The sequence below is a fragment of the Halichoerus grypus genome, chromosome 3 (assembly GCF_964656455.1).
Source record: "Halichoerus grypus chromosome 3, mHalGry1.hap1.1, whole genome shotgun sequence".
Classification (NCBI taxonomy): Eukaryota; Metazoa; Chordata; class Mammalia; order Carnivora; family Phocidae; genus Halichoerus; species Halichoerus grypus.
In genome coordinates this window covers 49063831-49086834 of record NC_135714.1, presented here as the reverse complement: position 1 = coordinate 49086834, position 23004 = coordinate 49063831, and the positions used below count along the sequence as shown (strand labels likewise).

Below are 23004 nucleotides of genomic sequence, written 5' to 3'. Positions count from 1 at the left end.
GTCCAGATAGAATATCTCAAAAAGTTAAATTGGGAGTATACAGTATTTTCTATATCTTGGTAGTCACAGTTTTATGTTATAGTGTTTTCAACAATAAGCTAAATACTCTATCCGTACAGTACGGTACAGAAGACATTAAAATAATAGCAAACTCTTATTAAGCACTAATTATGTGCTAGAAATTATTTTAATTCTGTTGTGTATATCATTTAAGTCAAATAACCTTGAAGTGTTTACATTGAAGAAATAAATCAAATTTCAAAAGCATTAGATTAATTTGGAAATTTCTAGGAAATAATTAGACTCTTCATTCCTAATATCCAACACAGAATTAAAAATAGGTCCTGACCTCTACTACATAGGTAAAATAAAATGGCAACCATAGTCTTCCTACGTTGGTTCCTTTTTTTAGTTTTTTTTAACTTATTTATTTGAGAGAGAGAGACAGAGATAGGGATAGAGATAGCGAGAGAGAGCAGGAGCGGGGAGACCAGGTAGAGCTCAATCCCAGAACCCTGGGATCATGACCTGAGCTGAAGGCAGACACTTAACCGACTGAGCCACCCAGGCGTCCCTCTACGTTGGTTCTTATCAACTCTGGATCTTCAACAATTTTGGAACCTATGATAAATGGGATTTTTAGTGAACAGCTCCTACTGGTGTTCAAGATACTGCCTGTGGATAAAAATAAGGTATTTCAACATTTTAGAAAATATCATCTGATCCTCACAAGGAGCAGCCACTGGTAAGTTTCAATCAAGTAATATAACTCATCATAAACTCTTGAATTTTGTATTAGAATCAGTGCTAATCACAAACCGAGGGGCAAATATTGATAAATGACTGAGGATTGCTGAGTCCTAAAGACAGAGAATAGCATATGTTTCTTGCTTTACATTTATCACTCATTCTTAAAAAGAGTAACACATACCATGTGCTGCAGGGCAGTCAGTCATAATTGATGAGATCCAAGCTTGGTATTTGAACCCATTTAATATGAGCGTTAGAAAGTGCAATAAAGTAGGAATGAGGAATTCTTAGAGCTTTGCCTTGTTAATATCCCCAATAATATTCCTTTACTCAGCAGGCTTTTGTTTTTGTTTTTGTTTTTTTTAAAGTTACATTGGATTAGTTATCTCTTGGTAAGTAATAGATCAGGATAGGACCAAAATATTGCCATAAAAACAGTTTCTATTAGACTCTGATACACACAAGTAAGCAGTTATCAGTTCTATTGGCACTTGAACAATCAGAATGAATACAGAAGAAAAAAAAGGAAGCTTTGTTATAGGAATAAATGCATTTTGTTTCCAACAAATTTGAATATGATCTTCCTTCTGAGCCTTTCCTCTTATCAATGAGTTCTCTAAGAGGTCAGGGAATACGAAAGGCAACAAGTCAAGGAAAACCACAGTTAAGGAAATTTTATGTTCTGCTTTTTGGGAGATATTAATTCTCTCTATAATTCCATTAGTTGTGCATGTGTGTGTGTGTGTGTGTGTGCCTTTTAACTGCAGATAGTTTTTGGCAACTATGAAATTTCAATGTTATTGAGCACTGAACTTATTTCAAGCTGTTCTAAAAACAGACAAGAAAAGATTTGTCACAGAAATTTGGATGCCTATGTGAAGGATTCCAAAAAGCAAATGGTTAGTGTGTAGTGATTTAGTGTATAGTGAACATAAAAGCAAATTGCATAGCCCACCTTCTCTAAAAATGTTCACTTACAGGCTTAAATGAGGCAATTTTGAAATAAATTTATGAGAAAGGCCATACAGCTTGAAATCTAGCACTATGCACAGAAAGACTGATTTCTCATAATATGGAGAAAGTTGGGTTTTTTGATATCTCAATATGCCATAATTAATTGTGTTAATTATGGGCCACACTGAAGGCAAACAAAGACCAAATAATCAGTCACATTAGGACCATTTTGAATTCTAAAATTTTTCTGAAAGAATTTGAATTAAAATGAGGAACTGGGCTAGAATGCCAAATTTCAGTTAAAGAGGATATATTTAGATCTTTTATATTTTTGAGAGTACGCTTTAATCACTCCTTCCATCTCTAGGCTATAGAAAGACTACTCTGAAATTAAAAGAGGGAGTAGCATGACGGAAAGAGAACTTGATTGACAATTAAGAGTCAGTAAGTTCTAACTACATAATCATTGACTATTTTACTTAATCTGAGTCTCAGTTTCTTCACCTATAAAAAATGAAGGATGGATTTAGGTTGCTTTAAAATTAAATTCCACTGTTACTACCTGGAGACAGTTGTGGAGACTCCTATAATAGAGGCTCGACCAATATTTGTTGAATGAAATAAATGAATGTGGTCAGGGTCCACCTGGAGACACTTGAGTACATTGATAGCTCTGTACTTCTTGCTGTCTATGACAAGAAATAGGACTGAAAGTAAATTAATTGGTAGTAAAAGAAAAAGCTAACACCAGTGAGAAAAGCATGAAAATAAAAGATACAATACCCAAACTCCATGGCAAGCTTGGTATGATTCATGCAATTGCCAGTACCAGCAGTCAAGTCCAGAGGGGTGCAGAGCCTGAAATTTAGGTGATAAAAGAACCCACAGAAACCCAGTAGGTTGAGTGTAGATTCAGAAAAAAGTTGTCTGATGTGGCTTAGTCATCATGTTGGGATTAAAAAGAGTAACCTCATAAGAGAGAACTGGTTAAGAGCTAAATCATATGGCAGATGCCCTTGTATTTGAGTAGGACTCAAAATTCAGATGTGATCTGAAATGAAAAATGCAGAATTGAGACAGAAGTCTTGTAAAATTACACCAGTAGTCAAGAGAACTAGAGAAAGCTGTAACTCTAGGATGCCAGGGGGCTCCCCAAATGCTGGGATAAGTTACCAGCATTATATCATTCCAAGCCCCAGTGCATGATGGCACTGAAAAACGGGTGAGAGGCAACATGCAGATTCAGTGGAATAGCATTTCTAATGTGGTCATCACTGTACTAGGCTTTTAGCATATATTTCTTTTTAATTTTCACAGAAAGTCTATGAGTTGATTACCATCCCTATTTTATGTGTGAAGAGTCTCATTCACAGAATAGTAGAACAACTTCGATGAGAACTTAGCTAGTAATTGGCAAAGTCAGAACATTAATTCCCAGGCTCTCACTCTAAACCACTATGGTATAGTCTCCAATGCTTGAGAGAACTAGGTAACATGAAGACAGGGAAAATGTGATAGGAACGGACAAAGAGCATAGGTAATACGTCTTTGCCATAGAGATGTACTTAGAAACAGCCACTTCTTTTTTCTCTGTATCACTTACTATTCTATTCCTCATTGATTTCTGTTCTAATTGAAGTTGAAAAGCAATTAGCATAGAGAGAAGATAATATGTTTACAAAATATATTAATTAAATGGTACTGAGTTTCCTTCCTAGGCATTGATTCTACCTTGATCTGATTACTTGAAGGATGATAGAATGATGAGGAGATCATGGGTTCTTGGAAGTTAGGTGCTAGTCATATTTATATTATTGGGGGCATCTGAACACTGCAATATTTTAAAGATAACTAGATTTTCATTAAATGTTGGTTAAACAAAATTGAATTAATACATACAGAGCAGACTTGGAAGTCCATATATATGGATTTAATTCAAGTATTACAAGTCAGTTATTGTGAGAAATTCCTCTATAAAGATACAAGAATTCCTATATGAGTTATAGGAGTTTTGGGGTGGAGTATTTTGGGTTTTCCACATGAAGTATCATATCATCTGCAAAGAATTCAGTAAAGTAGCAGGATATAAAATCAATGCACAAAAATCAATTGAACTTCTATACACCAACGAGACAGAAAAAAGAGAAATTAAGGAGTCAATTCCATTTACAACTGCACCCAAAACCATAAGATACCTAGGAATAAATCTAACCAAAGAGGCAAAGATCTGTACTCAGAAAACTACAGAATACTCATGAAAGAAATTGAGGAAGACACAAAGAAATGGAGAAACATTCCACGCTCATGGACTGGAAAAACAAATATTGTTAAACTGTCTATGCTACCTTGAGCAATCTACACATTCAATGCAATCCCTATAAAAATACCATCAACTTTTTTCACAGAACTGAAACAAATAATCCTAAAATTAGTATGGAACCAGAAAAGACTCCGAATAGCCAAAGGAATGTTGAAAAGGAAAACCAAAGCTGGGGGCGCCTGCCTTCAGCTCCAGTCATTATCCCAGGGTCCTGGGATCGAGCCCCGCATTGGGCTTCCTGCTCCACAGGAAACCTGCTTCTCCCTCTCCCACTCATTCCTGCTTGTGTTCCCTTTCTTGCTGTGTCTCTGTCAAAAAAATAAATAAAATATTAAAAAAAAAAAAAAAGAAAACCAAAGCTGGTGGCATCACAATTCTGGACTTCAAGCTCTATTACAAAGCTGTAATCATCAAGACAGTATGGTACTGGCACAAAAACAGACACATAGATCAATAGAACAGAATAGAGAACTCAGAAATGGACCCTCAATTCTATGGTCAACTAATCTCCAACAAAACATGAAATAATATTCTGATGGAAAAAACATCTCTTCAACAAATGTTGGGAAAATTGTACAGCCACATGCAGAAGAATGAAACTGGACCATTTCCTCACACCATACATAAAAATACACTCAAAATAGATGAAAGACCTAAATGTGAGACAGGAATCCATCAAAATCTTCAAGGAGAACACAGGCAGCAACCTCTTCGACCTCAGCCGTAGCAACTACTTCCTAGACACATTGTCAAAGGCAAGGGAAACAAAGGCAAAAATGAACTATTGGGACTTCATCAAGATAAAAAGCTTTTGCACAGCAAATGAAACAGCCAACAAAACCAAAAGACAACTGACAGAATGGGAGAAAATATTAGCAAATGACATATCCGAAAAAGGGCTAGTATCCAAAATCCATAAAGAATTTACCAAACTCAACACCCAAAGAACAAATAATCCAATCAAGAAATGGGCAGAAGATATGAACAGACATTTTTGCAAAGAAGACAAGACAAATGGCCAAGAGACACATGAAATAAGTGTTCAACATCACTCAGCATCAGGGAAATACAAATCAAAACCACGAGATATCATCTCACATCAGTCAGAATGGCTAAAATTAACAAGTCAGGAAACAACAGATGTTGGCAGGGATGCAGAGAAAGGGGAACCCTCCTACACTGTTGGTGGGAATGCAAGCTGGTATAGCCACTCTGGAAAACAGTATGGAGGTTCCTCAAAAAGTTGAAAATAGAGCTACCCTATGACCCAGCAATTGCACTACTGGATATTTACCCCAAAGATACAAATGTAGTGATCCGAAGGGGCACCTGCACCCCAATGTTTATGGCAGCAATGTCCACAGTAGCCAAACTATGGAAAAAGCCAAGATGTCCATCGACAGATGAATGGATAAAGAAGATGTGGTATATATATACATACATACATACATCATACATACATACATACATACACAATGGAATATTACACAATCATCAAAAAAATGAAATCTTGTCATTTGCAACAGCGTGGCTGGAACTAGAGGGTATTATGCTAAGTGAAAGAAGTCAATCAGAGAAAGACAATTATCATATGATCTCACTGACACATGGAATTTAAGAAACAAGGCAGAGGATCATAGGGGAAGAGAGGAAAAAATGAAACCAGAAGAAACCAGAAAGGGAAACAAACCGTAAGAAACTCTTAATCTCAGGAAACAAACTGAGGGTTGCTGGAGGGGAGGGCGGTGGGGGGATGGGGTTGCTGGGTGATGGACATTGGGGAGGGTATGTGTTGTGGTGAGTGCTGTGTGTTGTGTAAGACTGATGAATCACAGACCTGTACCCCTGAAACAAATAATACATTATATGTTAATAATAACAAAATAATATAAGAAAATTTACATGGAAACTCACTACATTTATTCATCCTATTTATGTAGCTCTTATATTCACAATCAACTCCTTATTTACTCATCACTTTTTTTTTTTGCTGCCTCACATAAATAGTAGACAAGTGTAATATAGTAAAATTAATTTTACTAAATAGTAACTTGAGTTAGGATTGCCTAGGGTATGATACATTTATAAAGAGAAATAACATGACTTCTGTCTATAATGACATGCTGCACATCCTACATCTCACCAGTCTATTACAGAAGGTTTATAGGTTTATATTTTGAAAATATCATGAGAGGGGCACTTGGGTGGCTCAGTCGTGAAGCATCTGCCTTCGGCTCAGGTCGTGATCCCAGGGTCCTGGGATCGAGCCCCGCATCAGGCTCCTTGCTCCACGGGAAGCCTGCTTCTCCCTCTCCCACTCCCCCTGCTTGTGTTCCCTCTCTCACTGTGTCTCTCTCTGTCAAATAAGTAAATAAAAATCTTTAAAAAAATAAATAAATAAAAATATATCATGAGAATATGATAATCTTTATTTAGAAAGCAAAACTATGTCTTTAAACCCATATCTGAAGCAAACAATGATTTTTTAAAAAAACAATATTAATAATTTTAGGGAAAAGATTATATTATAAAAAATTTTATTGGTATCCTATTGCTGTTGTAACAAATTACCACAAACATAGAGGTTTCAAACAACACTTATGTCAGAAGTCTGAAGTGGGTCTTAAGGGCTAAAGTTAATTGTGTTCATTCTGGAGGCTCTAGGGGAAAAAAAATTTTCCTTGTTCCCTCCAGCTTCATAGAAGCTGCCTGCATTCCTTGACTGGTGATGCCTTCCTCTGTCTTCATGTGTTTCCCTCCAACCCCTGCTTTTCTTGTTATATATCCTGCTTTCCAACATTGCTTGCTCCATAAGGACATTTATGATTACCTTCCATCTACTTGGATAATCCAGTATGATCTCCCCAACTCCAGATCTTTAATTTAATCACATCTACAAAGTCCCTTTTGTCATTTAAAGTAAAAACTCACAGGTTTCGGATATGGATTTATTTTTTTTGAGGGGGGGGCGGCATCATTATTGAGTCTGCCAGATAAGAATTTAATTGTTTAAAAGTCTTTGGGCTCTATAGAAGGGTTTTGAAAATTTTTTAAGCAATTAAAAAATTTTACAGCATTCACAGGAACTGTGATACCCTACCATTTGAGAAATTCCCCAACAATAAAATGAAAATATTAAAATTTACATATATTTTCCCTTTATCACTTACTCATTTTAATGAAATATTATGCTGAATTGTAATATTTGAATGGAGTGCTTCCTAAGCCAATTGATTCAATTTTTCTAGTTTCATAAATTAATGATTAAGATACAAAAAAATTTAAGAAGGCTCTTTCATAGTATTTTGATTTTACATCTATTTAGGAAAATTCATCTGGACAACTAACTCCATAGGTCTTATACATCATGATGTTTTCCGTAAGATCTTTTTAGCAATAAACACTTTGGAAGATAACCTCACTTTCATATGTTTTCACTAGTTTGCTTCCCATATGCAGTATATATATTTTTTAATTTTTAAAATTTTAATTTTTTTTTAGAGAGAGAATCTGCACGCGTGAGCCGGGGGTGGGGGGGAGGGAGAGAGTATCTTAAGCAGATTGTGCACATGGAGCCCAATGTGGGGCTCAATCATGACCCTGAGATCATGACCTGAGCAGAAATCAAGTCAGAAGCTTAACCAACCAAGCCACCAGCTCCCCCCATATGCAATATATTTTAAAAACAAAACATTATATTCTATGTCTTTTTTAATCCTACATGTTTTTGCTACTCAATTAGAGCACGTTGTAAAAATTTCTTTGAATTAAGTTTAAGTGCACATGCTCTATAATTTTACTATTTCAAATAAAGCAAATGAACATAGTTAAGCTAACCTCTCAAACTTTATGTCTGTAATAACATTGTACTTCCCAAACCAAATCTTTTCTTAATTCTGGCAATCCAATTAATTTTTTTAATACTCCCAATTCATCTTGTTCCCTTACAATTAACATCTAAGCATACATTTACATATTATTAATCTACCAGAAATATACACAGAGCTTATCTAGGTATTGGTGCCACCTGATGTTTGGCTTATTTGATGCAAGTTTACCTTTATATTACTGTAGAATCATGCAGTATTTTTTACACTATGTATTTTAAAGAGAATGCCAGTTTATTCAATTTCATTTTGCTAACTTATTTTGATTCTTAATAAATCTTAGAATCTTCAAAGAAATTGCTGCTTCATTAGCAAGGGTATTAGCAGTACTAATTGCTGGTTTGTTTCTCTCCAAGTCACTCTCCTCATCTTGACTGTAATCACACTGACTTTCTATTGGGTCTGGGAACAGGCTGACCTCTTCCCCACCTGGGGGTCTTCATTGCTGCTCTTCTCTTTGCCTTGGAAGTTCTTCCCCAGGCTCCTTGCCTGACTGTCTTATCCCCAATCTTCACGTCTTCCAGAAAACCTTATGTGAGCTGGCCCTTTCATTGTTCTCTATAATACAATTGTGTTTATTTTCTTCTTGCATTTTACTGCAGTCTTTAATGATTGTATGTATTGGTTCATGTGATATTGCCTTATCCCCCAAGCCTGTCAGCTTCATAGGGCCCATATCTATTTTTCCCCAGCACCTAACATAGGGACTGACCCATATTAGGCACCAAAAAACTTCTATGGTAGAATTATCATTAATACACAAACTTACTATCCTTTGAAAATTAAGAAATATAGTAATTTAGGAGTGCTTTTCTATCCATTAGCATTCATTAGATCCAAACTCCAGAACACAAGCTGCAAATTTAATATCTTCAGAAGCCAGGAGACATTTTAAATGATTATTGTGAACTAGGTACAATACAATAAATACTGGATAATATAGCAATTTGAGAAGAACAGACCTTATTTAAAGGAGGCAGCCCCCACTCAGGTCTAGTCTATCACTGCCCAAGGAAATGTAGGCCCAGTATTGCTCCAGACGTTATGTTAAATTTATCTTTCCAGTGTTTGAGAGGCTTATGGAATTGCTCTGCAGGCTGAATCTGGTCTGAGCCACTAAAGGGCAGTCTTTGCACTCAAGTCCACTGAAGGGTCTGATCCTTCCTGATCACAGAAAGGCTCTTTGCTAGCCCCATTTTCTTTACATGAAAACAACACCTGGATACTGGATGTCACGTACTTTTGATGTCCTAACCTAGATCATTACAGGAATTAGATTAGATGAAACATTTTTGGAACTAATTCATCTGAACACAGAATCCTGAGGAAACTCTCCACTACTTCTTGTTCTGGAGATCACTGGGTCTTATTTTTCTGGACCTGGTTTTTACCTTATTCTGGAACCACTACTTTGTATCCCCCCACCCCCCACAAGTTTTTAACTTAAATTAGTCAAATTGTTTTTTGTAGATTTGCAAAGAAACTTGTCTTATTAATATATCAGTTAATTGCCTTCAGAAATAGTTTTATTGTCTTTTTTGTGCTCTACACTGGGATAGAGGAATCACAGCCTACGGGGAGGTCACAATTTCTACCTGCCAATTGGCAGGTTCATCTCCTGTCACTCTTATGTTCTGTATTTTATGAAAACATCAAACTGTTTTGGCTTCACATTTACCATAGAGTTTCTTATCTTACACTGTCCCATCTATTACAAATGATTGTTCTTCTCACTGGAGTCTATTCATTCTTTAAGACTCAGCTCAAGAGTCATCTCCTCTAGAAAACCTTCCCTGAAGATGCCCATCCCCTACCCCATAATAGCCACTATGGGATGGGTGTGCATTCCCTGTACACTGCTAATGTGAAATATTCCACTGCTTTGTTGAACTAAAAACACTGTAACTTTGGGGACCTTGAGCCCCACTTGACTAAATTCTTTGAGGGCAGAATCTTTTTGCATAGCTTTCTATGCTAGTGCGTAGCAGTGTCTGGTATAAAATAGATGTTGAGTGATGACAGATTAAGTGGGATGTCTTGAAAGCAAATGGCATCATTTAGTTGAGAATAATTTCCATAAACATATGAGCAGCTACACAAAGGTATGAGAGAGTTTAGGATTAGGACCTCTAAGAAAGTATAGTCCATCTAGGCTTCTTGTTTTCTACCAATTTTTTATAAATATATAAAAATATATATATTTCTACCAATTTTTATAAATATATAAAACTTTGGGCATATTAGCAAACTTTAAATTAACTCTTAAGTAATCACTGATTCATCTGTAAAAGATTTGTGGATTATCTATCAGGTATAAGATACTGTGAAATAGGGAAAAGTATTTGAGAGAGAAAGAAAGAAACTGTGGTGGGAGAGCAAAAGGAGAAAAGAAAGGGGCATGTGGGTGGCTCAATCGGTTAAGCGTCTGACTCTTGGTCATGGCTCAGGTCATGATCTCAGCGTCCTGAGATCGAGCCCCGTGTCAGACTCCACACTGAGTGTGGAACCTGCTTAAGATTCTCTCTCTCCCTCTCCCCCTGCTCTCTCTCTCTCTCAAAAAAAAAAAAAAAAAGGAAAGAAAGGAAGAATTTGATTGCTTTGTTATAAATATTATTCTAAAAGAGAATTTAAATAACTAATTCTGCTCTTATAGAGGGATTAATATTTAAGGGACAATACTTGCTACCTTACATGGAGGCACAGGGAAGAAGAACATGAAAAACAAACTGGTTGCTGGCAGCATTCTTGAGGAATACAATCACCAAACAATTTGAAGAAACTAAAATTCATATACTCTATATTTTTACCATAGATCTTCCCTTTGAATTAATAAGGTCTTGTTTGTAGACAAGAGTTTCTTGAGTTTATCATTCTAGCTGTGAACAGAATACTTTGGGAGGAGCCATTTTGACTAATTTTCTTTTTTCTTTAACCATCCAATACATGTTTCTCAAATGTCTCCGATGTGTCAGAAACTGAAAAAGGTATTGAGGCACTAGGAATCAAACTATATCTTGACATTTCTGTGATATCTTAAAAATTAAACGTATGGGTTAATTTTGGCACATGAGTTTTAAAATATGTATTTTTTATATAATAAGAACCAAAGAATGTATATATTAAAATATGTACTCATTTCAACATTACTAGCAAAAATATATTTAGTTATTTATAAATAAATACTTGTTTGTTTTAAATGCTGAAGGAAGGGCGCCTGGGTGGCTCAGTTGGTTAAGCGACTGCCTTCAGCTCAGGTCATGATCCTGGAGTCCTGGGATCGAGTCCCGCATCGGGCTCCCTGCTCAGTGGGGAGTCTGCTTCTCCCTCTCCCGCTCCCCCCTCTCGTGCTCACTCTCTCTCTCAAATAAATAAATAAAATCTTTAAAAAAAAAAAATGCTGAAGGAAAGTGTAATGCTTTTTCTTATAGTAAAAAAGATAAAACTAACAGATCATGTAATTGTAAATATTAATTTTCCAATAATATTCATTTTGCATGTCTTTCCATAGACAATCACACATAACTTCAGATGACTGATGTGAATGGTGAGAAAGTCTCTAAGTGGTATAACATAAGACTGGTTTAATCAAACACTCATTTCTAGTAGCTCTCCAAATTGTATGCTTCCTCTCTCCATTTCCTAAGAAAATCTATCGTGAGGAAAGGTTGCTAGAATAAGTAATATGTGCTTTGTATTTCTAAAAGGAAGAAACAAAGAACTGAAGAGAAAAGCTGGGTTGTGAGAGAAGACAAGCACTTTCTGAGGTAATGTGCGTGAAATTGTATGCCTTGGAAGAAAGACAAATTGTCAGCAGGATACAAAGTAAAGATTCTTTGCTCAGAAATACTCTACCTAGGTGGTTAGTTGTTTTATTGTTTTCCCCTAACACAAATCTTCCCTGTAAACCAGCTAAATGAGGGAAACTCTACTTGAAGATGCCACAATTTCAATCCCCAATCAGGCCAGAAGGAATGGAAGTGGGGCAAGAAGAAGCAAGGTGGAGAGCAAAAGTGTGGCATTGGTAAACGCTGAGGTTTAATCTCTGGAATATCTGGGTCATCTCCCCGGAGGGGGGAAAAAAAAAACACAACACTCAGGAGGAAAATCAAACCTCAAAAGAAAATGCAAAGGCTATATAAAAGTCACACTGGAACTAAGGTGTGATGGGAACAGAGAAAGGTATTGATTCATCTGTCCCAAATTTGGTCACAAACAGGGTATCTGTGAACCCAAACACGAAAATACAGACAGGAGGGAGAAGTTGAGATTTAGAAAAAATTAAATATAACTTTAGCGATTCAGAAAAGTTGACAAGACACTCAAAGAAAGTGGCCTCACGAAATTGTTTTTAATCACTATTTTTTTTACATTTTTTTCCTATCAGCATCTTTAAAAAGAAAAAAGAAAGAAAGAAAAAAGTCATACCATTTGATTCAGGTTAAGGCTGTTCTAAAACCATGCACCTATTTACTGGCGCCTAAAATTCTTTGCAAAAATTATTGCAAGCTTAAAAAAAATATTGCAAGCTTATCTTAGATATTTTAACTCCACATTTCTGATGTGATACAAAGAATTTTGTTGAGTTTTTATGTCTATCACCTCTATTATGCTAACATATCATTAATATTGGTATGTTTTCCCACATATTTCATCTATATTTTTATATTTTCATTTTTTCGGTATTTTTCCATGAGAAAGTATCACCTTAAAAATCAATATTACCAAGGGAATACACACAGAGTCTATATTAAGAAAGAAAATATCAATAATAGTATTTTTTCCACATCTCAATATTAAAAAACAAACATTCATAAATATCAAATACATCACTTATATATAATGCAGTTTGTTGTCTTAAATTAAAAATGAAAATGGGTATTACTGAACTGCATAACAAAAAGAACCCAACATAATTTGTTTATTCATTGTTCAATTAGAAAAATTTAAAAGATTAACAATGAATACTAAAATTGACGTTCACCTTCTAATAACACATTAGGGATATATTAGTAAATATATTACATACAAGGATTTCTCTTATAATACAGGTTATTTAAATAACTTCTTAAGTTACTACTTAGATGAGAACCTCATTCTAAATTGTGGGCACAATTTTTATAGCACAAACTCGTTTTTGCCATTATGCTTTGTTAGGTGTTTGGGAAAATAAAAGTTTGCAGTGATCCAGCTGCTTAAAGAAAGGCATAAAAACCTCTTAAAAGTTAAGTAGCAAAAGAACTAACAAAAAGTGTCCAGGCCCTTGAAGCATTTGCTTTCACCATGTGAAACTACTACAGTGATGAAAATTATAAGAGTTAAATACTGAACAAGACTGAATAACTCATGAAAATATAGAGGGGAAAATCTCTGGGGAGAATTATAGCTGAGTCCTTAACAGGTATTTGAGACAGGCTCAAATCATGGCTCTGTCATTATCCAGCTACTCTCTATTTTACATGAAACATTAACTTTTCCTACTGAGCTTCAGTTTCTTCTTCAGAATAGTGATACTCATACCTAACAGGGAGGCTATGGTGAGAATTAAATAAAATAATGTACACAAACATTTAACCCATGTGGTAAATGAGATGTAGTAAGTGCCAATAAATGGTAGCTATTTTAAATAAGTGATTTTTTAACAGCATTGGAAAAGTCTGTATTTTATGCTAGAGATAAGAAAAAGAATTTAGTGTTGCTCTAAATCAAACTTCCTACAGATCAGGGAATGTCTATAAATTGAGATCCAGAAAATTTTAATAGCTTACCTTAGCTTAAGGACCCATGCTTTTTTGTTAAGAAACCAGACCATATTCTGAACCCAGGCTTCCTGATCTCTGGTTGTTTTTTTCTACTAAACCAATCTACCTTTCAAATAAGTCACTATACTTTATTTCATGGTTTATACTTTCTTTTGTATTTTTTTTAAATCATGTTAAATTCACAGAATGAATTCCCAATTATGCATTACACTTTTAATTGAAACATACTGAAGATACTTAAACAAGCGCAATCATGCTATGCTATATAAATTAAACCAGTATGTAAACTGGCAAGTGGCTGCACCTACGCTTATAATTCTTATTTAATAAAACAATCAGATAAATATTTTAATATAATGGACATACATCTAAGGTGATCCATAAATTTTAAGGATTACCAGAAACCTGTTTACACAGGATAGTCAGAAATTGAATTGTTCATCTCTGAAAATTTATGAGAGAAAGGAAATGTGTGGTAAACCATACTCCTTTTATGCAAAAGTGTATGCACGAATTCTTATTTATATTGAAATTATTTAAGTAGATGATTTTTCAAAATAAGTTGGGCAGAGGATTTTGGAGTAGCTGTCCTCAAAGAAATTCTGAAGAAATACAGAAAATTGAAGAGACAGCTGTGAAATTTTTTAATATTTAAAAATTGTGAAAAAATCTAGCTTGACATTTTCTACTTCAGCTTTCATGTTTCAAAAATATGATTGAAAGTTTCCTCAAACTGTCTTTAAAAATGAGGTATTCCTTATGGTAATTTTTATAAAATACCTTTGGAAACAGCTACTCTACATAATTCACAAAGATCTTATTATACAATCCAAATATAACTGTCAAAGTTCCAAAAGGCAAATGTTATTACTTTAAAATATCACTAATGAAGAGTAACTGGTCAGTAAGAGTTTTATATTTTCATAGAAAGGTCCCTAAAGATAACAATGTATAAGAAGCATAACTTCAGTTGAGATTTCAATAGAATGTATATGCTTATGCTTTCTTTTATAACCCAGAAAATAAGCTTCTAAAACTTCACCAGATAAACTTTCTCTAATGAATCACACGATAAATAAAACAAAAATGAAATTTTCTCTTGATTGATTTCATTATTACTTTAAAATTTCAATTCATTTCTTGCTGGCCAAATTGCTCTCTATTATTGGATTATGCACACTTACAGTTTATGAGTAATGTGCTGCTTCTTAAATAAGCAGAAATGAGGCAAGCTTTGAACTATTTCTTGGCACAGCAAACTGGCTGATCTCCAGATACTTCACTTCGGAGATGTCAAAGGAAGTGGGAACCTGGGATTTATTTGTGATCCCAGGTGTTTTCTACTTTGGGGATGAACTGAATATCTAAATGTGAGAATGCAGGATTTCCCGAGTGATCTTCACTAAGGAATCCCATGAATAATTAATAGATCAAAAATATTTTTATGAAATGGTGATTCTTCCTTTGGGTAGAAAAGTCAGAAAAATGTTCCAGTTTTGATTGTTTGATTCTTCATTATTCCTGAAGAAAAAATATATGGTTGGCATATACCATATCTGACATAAAAGTTGCAAAGACAAACTTCTTGAGGCTGTAAGAGATAAATTCTGAAGAGAGCTTTAGTTCATGTAATTTTTGTATTTTCTTTTCAGTTTGTTCCTTCTGGATGAATATATTTCTCATCCTCAAAATGTTGACAGCACTTGTAGATTAGATATAATTGCTTCTATTAAACTCAAAGTTTATCAATTTCTATGCCACTATAAAAATATAATATAAAGCATTATATAATATATATGCCTATATATTATATATATATATAATATTTATATAATATAATATGTAAGTATATTATTCATTTTCACTTCCTGTTTGCTTGGACCTAGAGGGATGCAGTATTGGCATACCATTCATTTCAAATTTTTTCTAAAAATTTTATATTCTTGCATTAAGAAAAATTTTAGAATAAGTATTGATATACAGAAATGTATAGTCAAAATGAATGCTGCAGAATCATGCAGGCAACATCTAATTATTCCAATGGTGGGCAGATATATGATCCTGAAAAATTCTAATTAGCCAGTCCTTAAAAATTATGTAAAAAAATATATGATAATTCTTATGCTTTCACAGAGAATACTTTGTCAATGCATGCAAAACAAAGCTTAAAGTTTTTTCACAAGAAAAGAACAGGAATATACATACTGTAAGGGACACATTCATACTGCACTTCAAGGTATTTATAGGTTCCTGGACACGGGTCTGGAAAAACATCAGGACCTGCCACCACTGCACACTGCGTTCTGTTATTGCACCTGAAGTCAAAAGAAAAGAAGAAATAAGAAATTTATGGGAAGTTAAATCATTATTAACACCAGTATTAATTTGGTTCTTGTTACAAAGATTTTACATAAGGTTTTGGTCAATTTAGAATTTTAGACTTATGAAGGAAATATCTGTAGTACACTTAAAAAAACTGGAAATAAAAATCAATTCACCTGGTTTACTCCTACTAACAAATTTAATATTTCAATGAAAATGGTACGATTTTGAGTTAGAAGTTAAATACTGCTTAAGCAACACTAACTGGTCCTTAGGATATTGCCAATGTGAACACAGGTAAGGATTGTTTGGTAGGAATCACTCACTACCATTATTTAAAAAAAAAAAAAAAAACTGAGAAAATATGACCAGTTTTATTAGAAATTGTAAAATAAATTCGCTGATTATCATGACATCTATTTTAAAGGCAGTGAAAATATGATGTGGAAAAGCTTTTAGCCAAACCTAAAAAAAAATCAATAAAAATTTAATATTTGAATATTAAAATATACCTAAATTTAATTTATATAAATTGATATATTACTAACACCATAAGTTAAACCATTTTTAAGTATTGATGCTCATGTTCCTGTGTTCAGTCAAATAATTACACTAACCTCACAGATTGCTGTTCACAAATGCCAATATCCTATAATTTAAAGTAACTTTAAATCTCCAAAGAGAATAATCAAAAGCCACTACTGAGATAGAAATATAATCTATGCATCTTTTGTGGCAATTGGGCTAAACAAATCTGGGCTGTGCAGACTTAATCATGGGTAAATATACATATAATGAAATTGATTCTTATGTTGCAAAAGACACCCAAGTTCAGAATGGCTTTGCTAAGGTAAATTTTACCTAGAAATTGTCTAGATTTGATAATTTATTGAGAGGTAGATACTTCTATAAAAAAAACAATGTTTTTTTCCAACTATAATATTGTCACTAAGGGTATAGGATGAGACGTTCTATAGTTATCCTCTGTTTTATGTTGTTTATTCATCTCAGAAATATAGTACCTTACAGCTAGAATTTTCCATTATGCCTTCTTGACGAGATGCTTCATTCTCTGATATGACCTTATACTCCTGTATCCTTCCCTGATACTGGAAGGATAAGGAGCATCAACGGCAGACCTCAGTTTGATTTACTGTGAAAATGCTTTGTGTTTACTGGAGGCTACCATTTGTTGGCCTTAATGAAGATTTTATTTAGTCCCTAAATTAAAATTGATTCATTAGTGAATGTTGTAAGCTGAAAAATATATTCTGCGCGATCAGTGGAAGATTAATAAAAGTCAATAGTCCATACTTATCCGGCAACTTAGCATAACAGTTAATGCTGAGGATCAACATGTCCCTAAAGTTCTCTTGTGTGGATTTAATGTCTGAGGGTGGTTATTAGACATCTGTATAATAACATTAGTGTAAATATGGCTGTTCTCACAGATATGCTGTAAGTAGGCACCTTGCCATGTTAGTGTACTCAGACTTTCAAAAAATAGCACTTCTCTTTTACAAAGAAAACTTCTTGAAGGAGATGTCTCAAGTTAAAATACATGTTTCTTTGCAGTTAAGGTATACGATTTTCACATCATGCCTTGAAAAAAAAAAACCTCATAAATCAATCTCAGGTGTTTATAAAATGAGCATATATAAAAACTTATAGTTATTTCTGTAATTTGTCAAAGAAAGTTATCAGGAATACATTTGAAGTAGAAATAATTAATAAAAGAAGTATACACCATGAAATTTAGTAAAATGTAAATATTCTGTAAAAGTAATATTTCTGATCTGCAGTCATTAAGTCATGGCAAATTTGAAATATATATATTACATATATATATATATGTATTGCTTTCTTTCTTCGTCTACTGTTGTTTTACACCCTATTATCAGCATTTTATTCTAATTACTACAGTTCAAATAATAAAATTCATTTAGAAGTTGTGTGTATTCTTGTAATATTCTGATATAGAAGGGCAACTAACACATCTTTTATTATTTAAACAATCAATGTTTTATATCAACAGACAGATTTCTAGTAATTTATGAGTTGGGCGCGAAGGTTAAAATTTACAATTATGTAAGTGTTAGTTGCACAGAAAGTGGTCTTGAATCAGAGATTTCAAATGGTTATTGTCTGTATAGACTAAAAAATATAATATGAACACTATAATAATCCACCTATCCACTTATCTATCTAGACATGTGCACCAACCAGTTTCCATATTACACATTATTTAAGTTATAAAAATACTAATTATTTTTGTATATATAAGAAAATTAAGTGATCATTTGCTGTAAACATTAGACACCTTTGTGAGTCTCAAATATCTTACTCAATGTTAACCAGAAATAAGTCAAATAAGCCTTTCAACTAATGAGATAGTGTATGTGAAGAGGTATATAAACCAAAACATGCTATACCAATAATATATTTGCAGTCATTAGCATCACTGTTCTGCATTTAAAACATTAACTTTTCAAAATAATTCCATATTTTATTAATAATTCCATATTAAATGTTCTTTATAAGTTAAGATTCTTAAAAATCAGGGAGAAAGGTAGATAATCTCTAGAATATTATTCTTGTATATTATATATTCTAATATTGATTGTTTAAAGACTACATTTCAAAAACAGAAATTTAATGGTTCTATCTTCTTTTTTCAATGACTTCAGTTACTATAAATAAAAATGAAATTAACTATACTTTTGATGAAAGCTTATTGAACAATAAACAACTTACACCAGTAAGAGTACTTTTATATACATTTATAGTGATGTCAAAATTGTTAAATTCATTCTAAAATATTATAGATGATAAATGTGAAATAAAATAATCAAATGTTCTCATGTACCTTAAACTCAGAATTTTTCATTGTTTACTTTTAATGTAAATATAATGTTTTAAAGATATGTTTATGCAAAAAAAAAAAAAAGCACCACCATCATAATATTCTAATGTTTAAAATCTGAAAACAGGTTAGGTAATCAGAGTAACTGAAGATTTTAAATTTTCATGATAAAATACAGCAATATAAAAAAAAGTAGTATTTTGGGACACCTGGGTGGCTCAGTCACTTAAGTGCCCGACTCTTGATTTCGGCTTCAGTCATGATCTCAGGGTCCTGGAGCCTGCTTCAGATTCTCTCTTTCCCTCTCCTCTGCCCTGCCCTGCCCCCCTCCCTCTCTCTCTCTAAAAAAAATTAATAAATAAAAGCAGTAATTTGTTCAATGTCAATCAACAGAACAACTTTTTTATACTTTCCTTATTTTTCTCTGCCTGTCAGAGACCTGCTGATCTGGCGTTCGTTTTGGACTTAGAACCCTGGGAAGGAGAAGGCAACTATTTCATGGCAGAATATGAATATATATATATATATATATATATATATATATATATACACACACACACATATATATGTCATATATACATATATATACACATATATACATACATATACAAATACATGTCATAAAGAAATCATCTAGATCTTATTCAAATGGTAAGAGAAATAAGTAATCAGAGAAAAAAAATCAATCATCATCATTAAAAAAAAAATTCAGGGTGCCTGGGTGGCTTAGTCAGTTAAGCTCCCGACTCTGATTTCAGCTCAAGTTATGCTCTCAGGGTTGTGAGATTGGCCCTGTGTCAGGCTCCCTGCTGGACATGGAGCCTGCTTAAGATTCTGTCTCCCTCTGCCCCTCTTCCCCATTTTCTCTCCCTCTCTAAAAAAAAAAAAAAAAATCAGGGCGCCTGGGTGGCTCAGTCGTTAAGCGTCTGCCTTCAGCTCGGGTCGTGGTCCCGGGGTCCTGGGATCGAGCCCCTCATCGGGCTCCCTGCTCCATGGGAGGCCTGCTTCTCCCTCTCCCACTTCTCCTGCTTGTGTTCCCTCTCTCGCTGTGTCTCCCTTTGCCAAATGAATAGATAAAATCTTAAAAAAAAAAAAAAATCATTTTTATATTGTAGCTATACACCTAAGTATTTGCAAAGGAGTTTGGCAATGTTGTCTACTTTTAATTTAAGTGGCAATTTAAGATATGAAAACTACATTCTATGTTTCACAAGGTAATTGTCCAACCTCAAGTCTCTCTTTTTCTACATCCTTTCTTTCTTTTTAAGATTTTATTTATTTATTTGTCAGAGAGAGAGAGAGAGCACAAGCAGGGGGAGCGGCCGGCAGAGGGAGAAGCAAGCTCCCTGTCGAGCAAGGATCCCGATGTGGGACTCAGTCCCAGGTCCCTGGGATCATGACCTGAGCCGAAAGCAGACGCTTAACCAACTGAGCCACACAGGCATCCCTTTTTCTACATTCTTTTACATGTAATTTCACAAACATTCCTTTATATTAAAAAAATGTAATTTGATACAAGCAAGTAAAAACATTACCAAAGTGATTAGTGAGGAGTGCAGAAACTAGGATGCTGTATTAGTTTTCTTGCTGCTCCTGGGACAAATTTAACAGCTTAAAATAATGCAGAGCTATTCTCTTAGAGGTCTGGACATCAGAAATCCAAAATGAGTCTTACATGCCTAAAACCAAGGTGTTGGCAGGATTGGTGCCACGTGCAGGGTCTGTAGAGAATCTGTTCCCTTGCTTTTTTCCAGTTTCTAGAGGCTGTCCCCTCATTCTTTGGCTTGGGTCCCACATCACAGTAACCTTTTCTCACTTTGACATGACATCACCTTCTTCTTTATTTGATCTGCTTGCTTCCCTATAAAGACCCCTGTGATTATATTTAAGGCCCACCTCCATAATCCAGGATAATCTGCCCATCACAAGAGCCTTAATTTCAGCACTTACGTAAAGTTCCTTTAGCCATATAAAGTAACACTCTTAAATTATAAGGATTAGATATGGGAAATTGAGCTATATTTACCTGACAAATAAATGTAAATTTTAAAGTATTTTATAGAAACTGGAATATGGTTTCACTTTGCACCTACATAAAACCTTATAAAATATGAACTATCAAACATTAAGAAATTGTTAATGAAACCCACTGATACATATTAAATTGAATTTATGTTTCTGTGTTATTAATACCACTCTATAAATAAATTAAAAATGACTATTTCATGTTTATAGACTGAAATAATTTTATTTTGACAAAACCCAATTTAAAATGGTAATTCTCAACATTTCCAGTGGCAACTTAAAAAAAATAAAAACCTTTTCAGATTCCCTTACTACAATACAAATTTACAAATTTATGAACCTTTGAATTTTTCTTTTCTTTTTTTTTTTTTTTAAAGATTTTATTTATTCAATTGAGAGAGAATGAGATAGAGAGAGCATGAGAGGGGGGAGGGTCAGAGGGAGAAGCAGACTCCCTGCCGAGCAGGGAGCCCGATGCGGGACTCGATCCCGGGACTCCAGGATCATGACCTGAGCCGAAGGCAGTCGCTTAACCAACTGAGCCACCCAGGCGCCCTGAACCTTTGAATTTTTCAATCTGACTTAATGATACTCTAAAACACAGAAATATATTTCAAAATGTGGTAATCTTGCAAAGAAGTCCAAGTTCCCAGTATTCCACATATCTCTGAGTAATATTTGATAGAACAAACTATCATAATCGTCAACATCCATAGAATATTGATGGAGCCCATTCCAAAAATAAAATGATTAGCTATGTCAGACACACGAGTACAATTCATAGAAGCGTACATCCAAAATAAATGGAAATGTGCTTGTAAAATTAACATATGTGCTTGTAAAATTAACATATTCATAAACAATGTTTGGAAAAACATTTCAGTCCTGAGTTCTGTACCAATGATTTCTAAGCTGTAATCTTCTAGTAGTTGAATGCTATAACAATGGGAATGCTATAACAATGTAAAATTATAAAGAAACTTCTCATTTAAAAATAACTAGCATTCCATCAGTATTGGTTTATTACCACCTACGTATGGCAGCATTTTAGAGCTGAACATTCTTTATCGGCAATGCATGGTTAACAAAATAAATCAGTGCGTGTCTGCATTAGTTATCTGAAAGAATGGCAAATAGAGGTATTGCTCGTTTTCTCCTAAATAAAAAGGAGCAATATTTTATAGGCATATATGTTATATGCATGTTTTTCTTAAGTGAAAACAATGTCCACTTTACTGAGAGCTATGAGGATATTGATGCATCTATTTTCCAGGACTACTTATGTTATTTTACTCTTTTTTTTTTTTTAAGTCAGAGACAGACTTACTTCATTATCCCTCATGAAATTGTTGCAAGGCATTCTTTTCTTCTGTGAGCTACAAAAATGTCTTGTCTGCATGACTGGGCTAAGATGAGGAATGTTACACTGAGCCATTTAGTTAAATCTTTTTTTTTAATATGTGGCATTTCCAAATCAAACTATTTATATATGAGAAAAATAAAACAAATAAAATAAAAATTTCAGAAAGAGAATTATAAAGAAAAAGGAATTTTTCTAACATTGGATACCGAAGTCAGTTAACATGAAAGCCTATAAAAGGAACAATAAGATGAGCAGGGAAAAATGCCTTTGGCTTCCTCACATTTGCTTTTAAAAAAGTCCTAAATGAAAACCCGCATGTGTGAGTATGCACACATGCATGCATGCATACAGTATATACAACATTTATATATTAAAAATAAGATTTCCAGGGGCACCTGGGTGGCTCAGTCAGTTAAGTATCTGCCTTTGGCTTGGGTCATGATCTCAGGGTCCTGGGATCGAGCCCCACATCGGGCTCCCTGCTTAACGGGGAGTCTGCTTCTCCCTCTGCCTCTGCCTCTCCCCCCAGTTTGTGTTCTCTCTCTCTCTCTCAAATAAATTAATTAAAAAAAGAAGACTTCCAAAGCAGGAACACAACAAAGGGAAATGACGTTTTCTGTCTAACTCTGTCCTCATATATATTTTTTTTAATAATGCAGTAGTAAGGTTTTTTTTTTATATTACATAAAAATAATTTTAGTTGTCTTCATACTTTGTAAGTATAGTATAACAGACATGGTACACAATAACTAGGAAAGAAA

General features: G+C 34.1%; 1 protein-coding gene across 25 annotated transcripts in view; it reads right to left on the bottom strand.

Annotated features, from left to right (window-relative positions):
- The window catches only part of ADGRL3 (adhesion G protein-coupled receptor L3), an 829369-nt gene that overhangs the window by 341493 nt on the left and 464872 nt on the right, over nucleotides 1-23004 (bottom strand). For all 25 annotated transcript variants that reach the window (XM_078068714.1, XM_078068715.1, XM_078068719.1 and 22 more), the window contains one exon: nucleotides 15876-15985. In XM_078068714.1, coding sequence (XP_077924840.1) covers nucleotides 15876-15985 — 110 coding nt within the window. The remainder of the gene's footprint in view (nucleotides 1-15875; nucleotides 15986-23004) is intronic.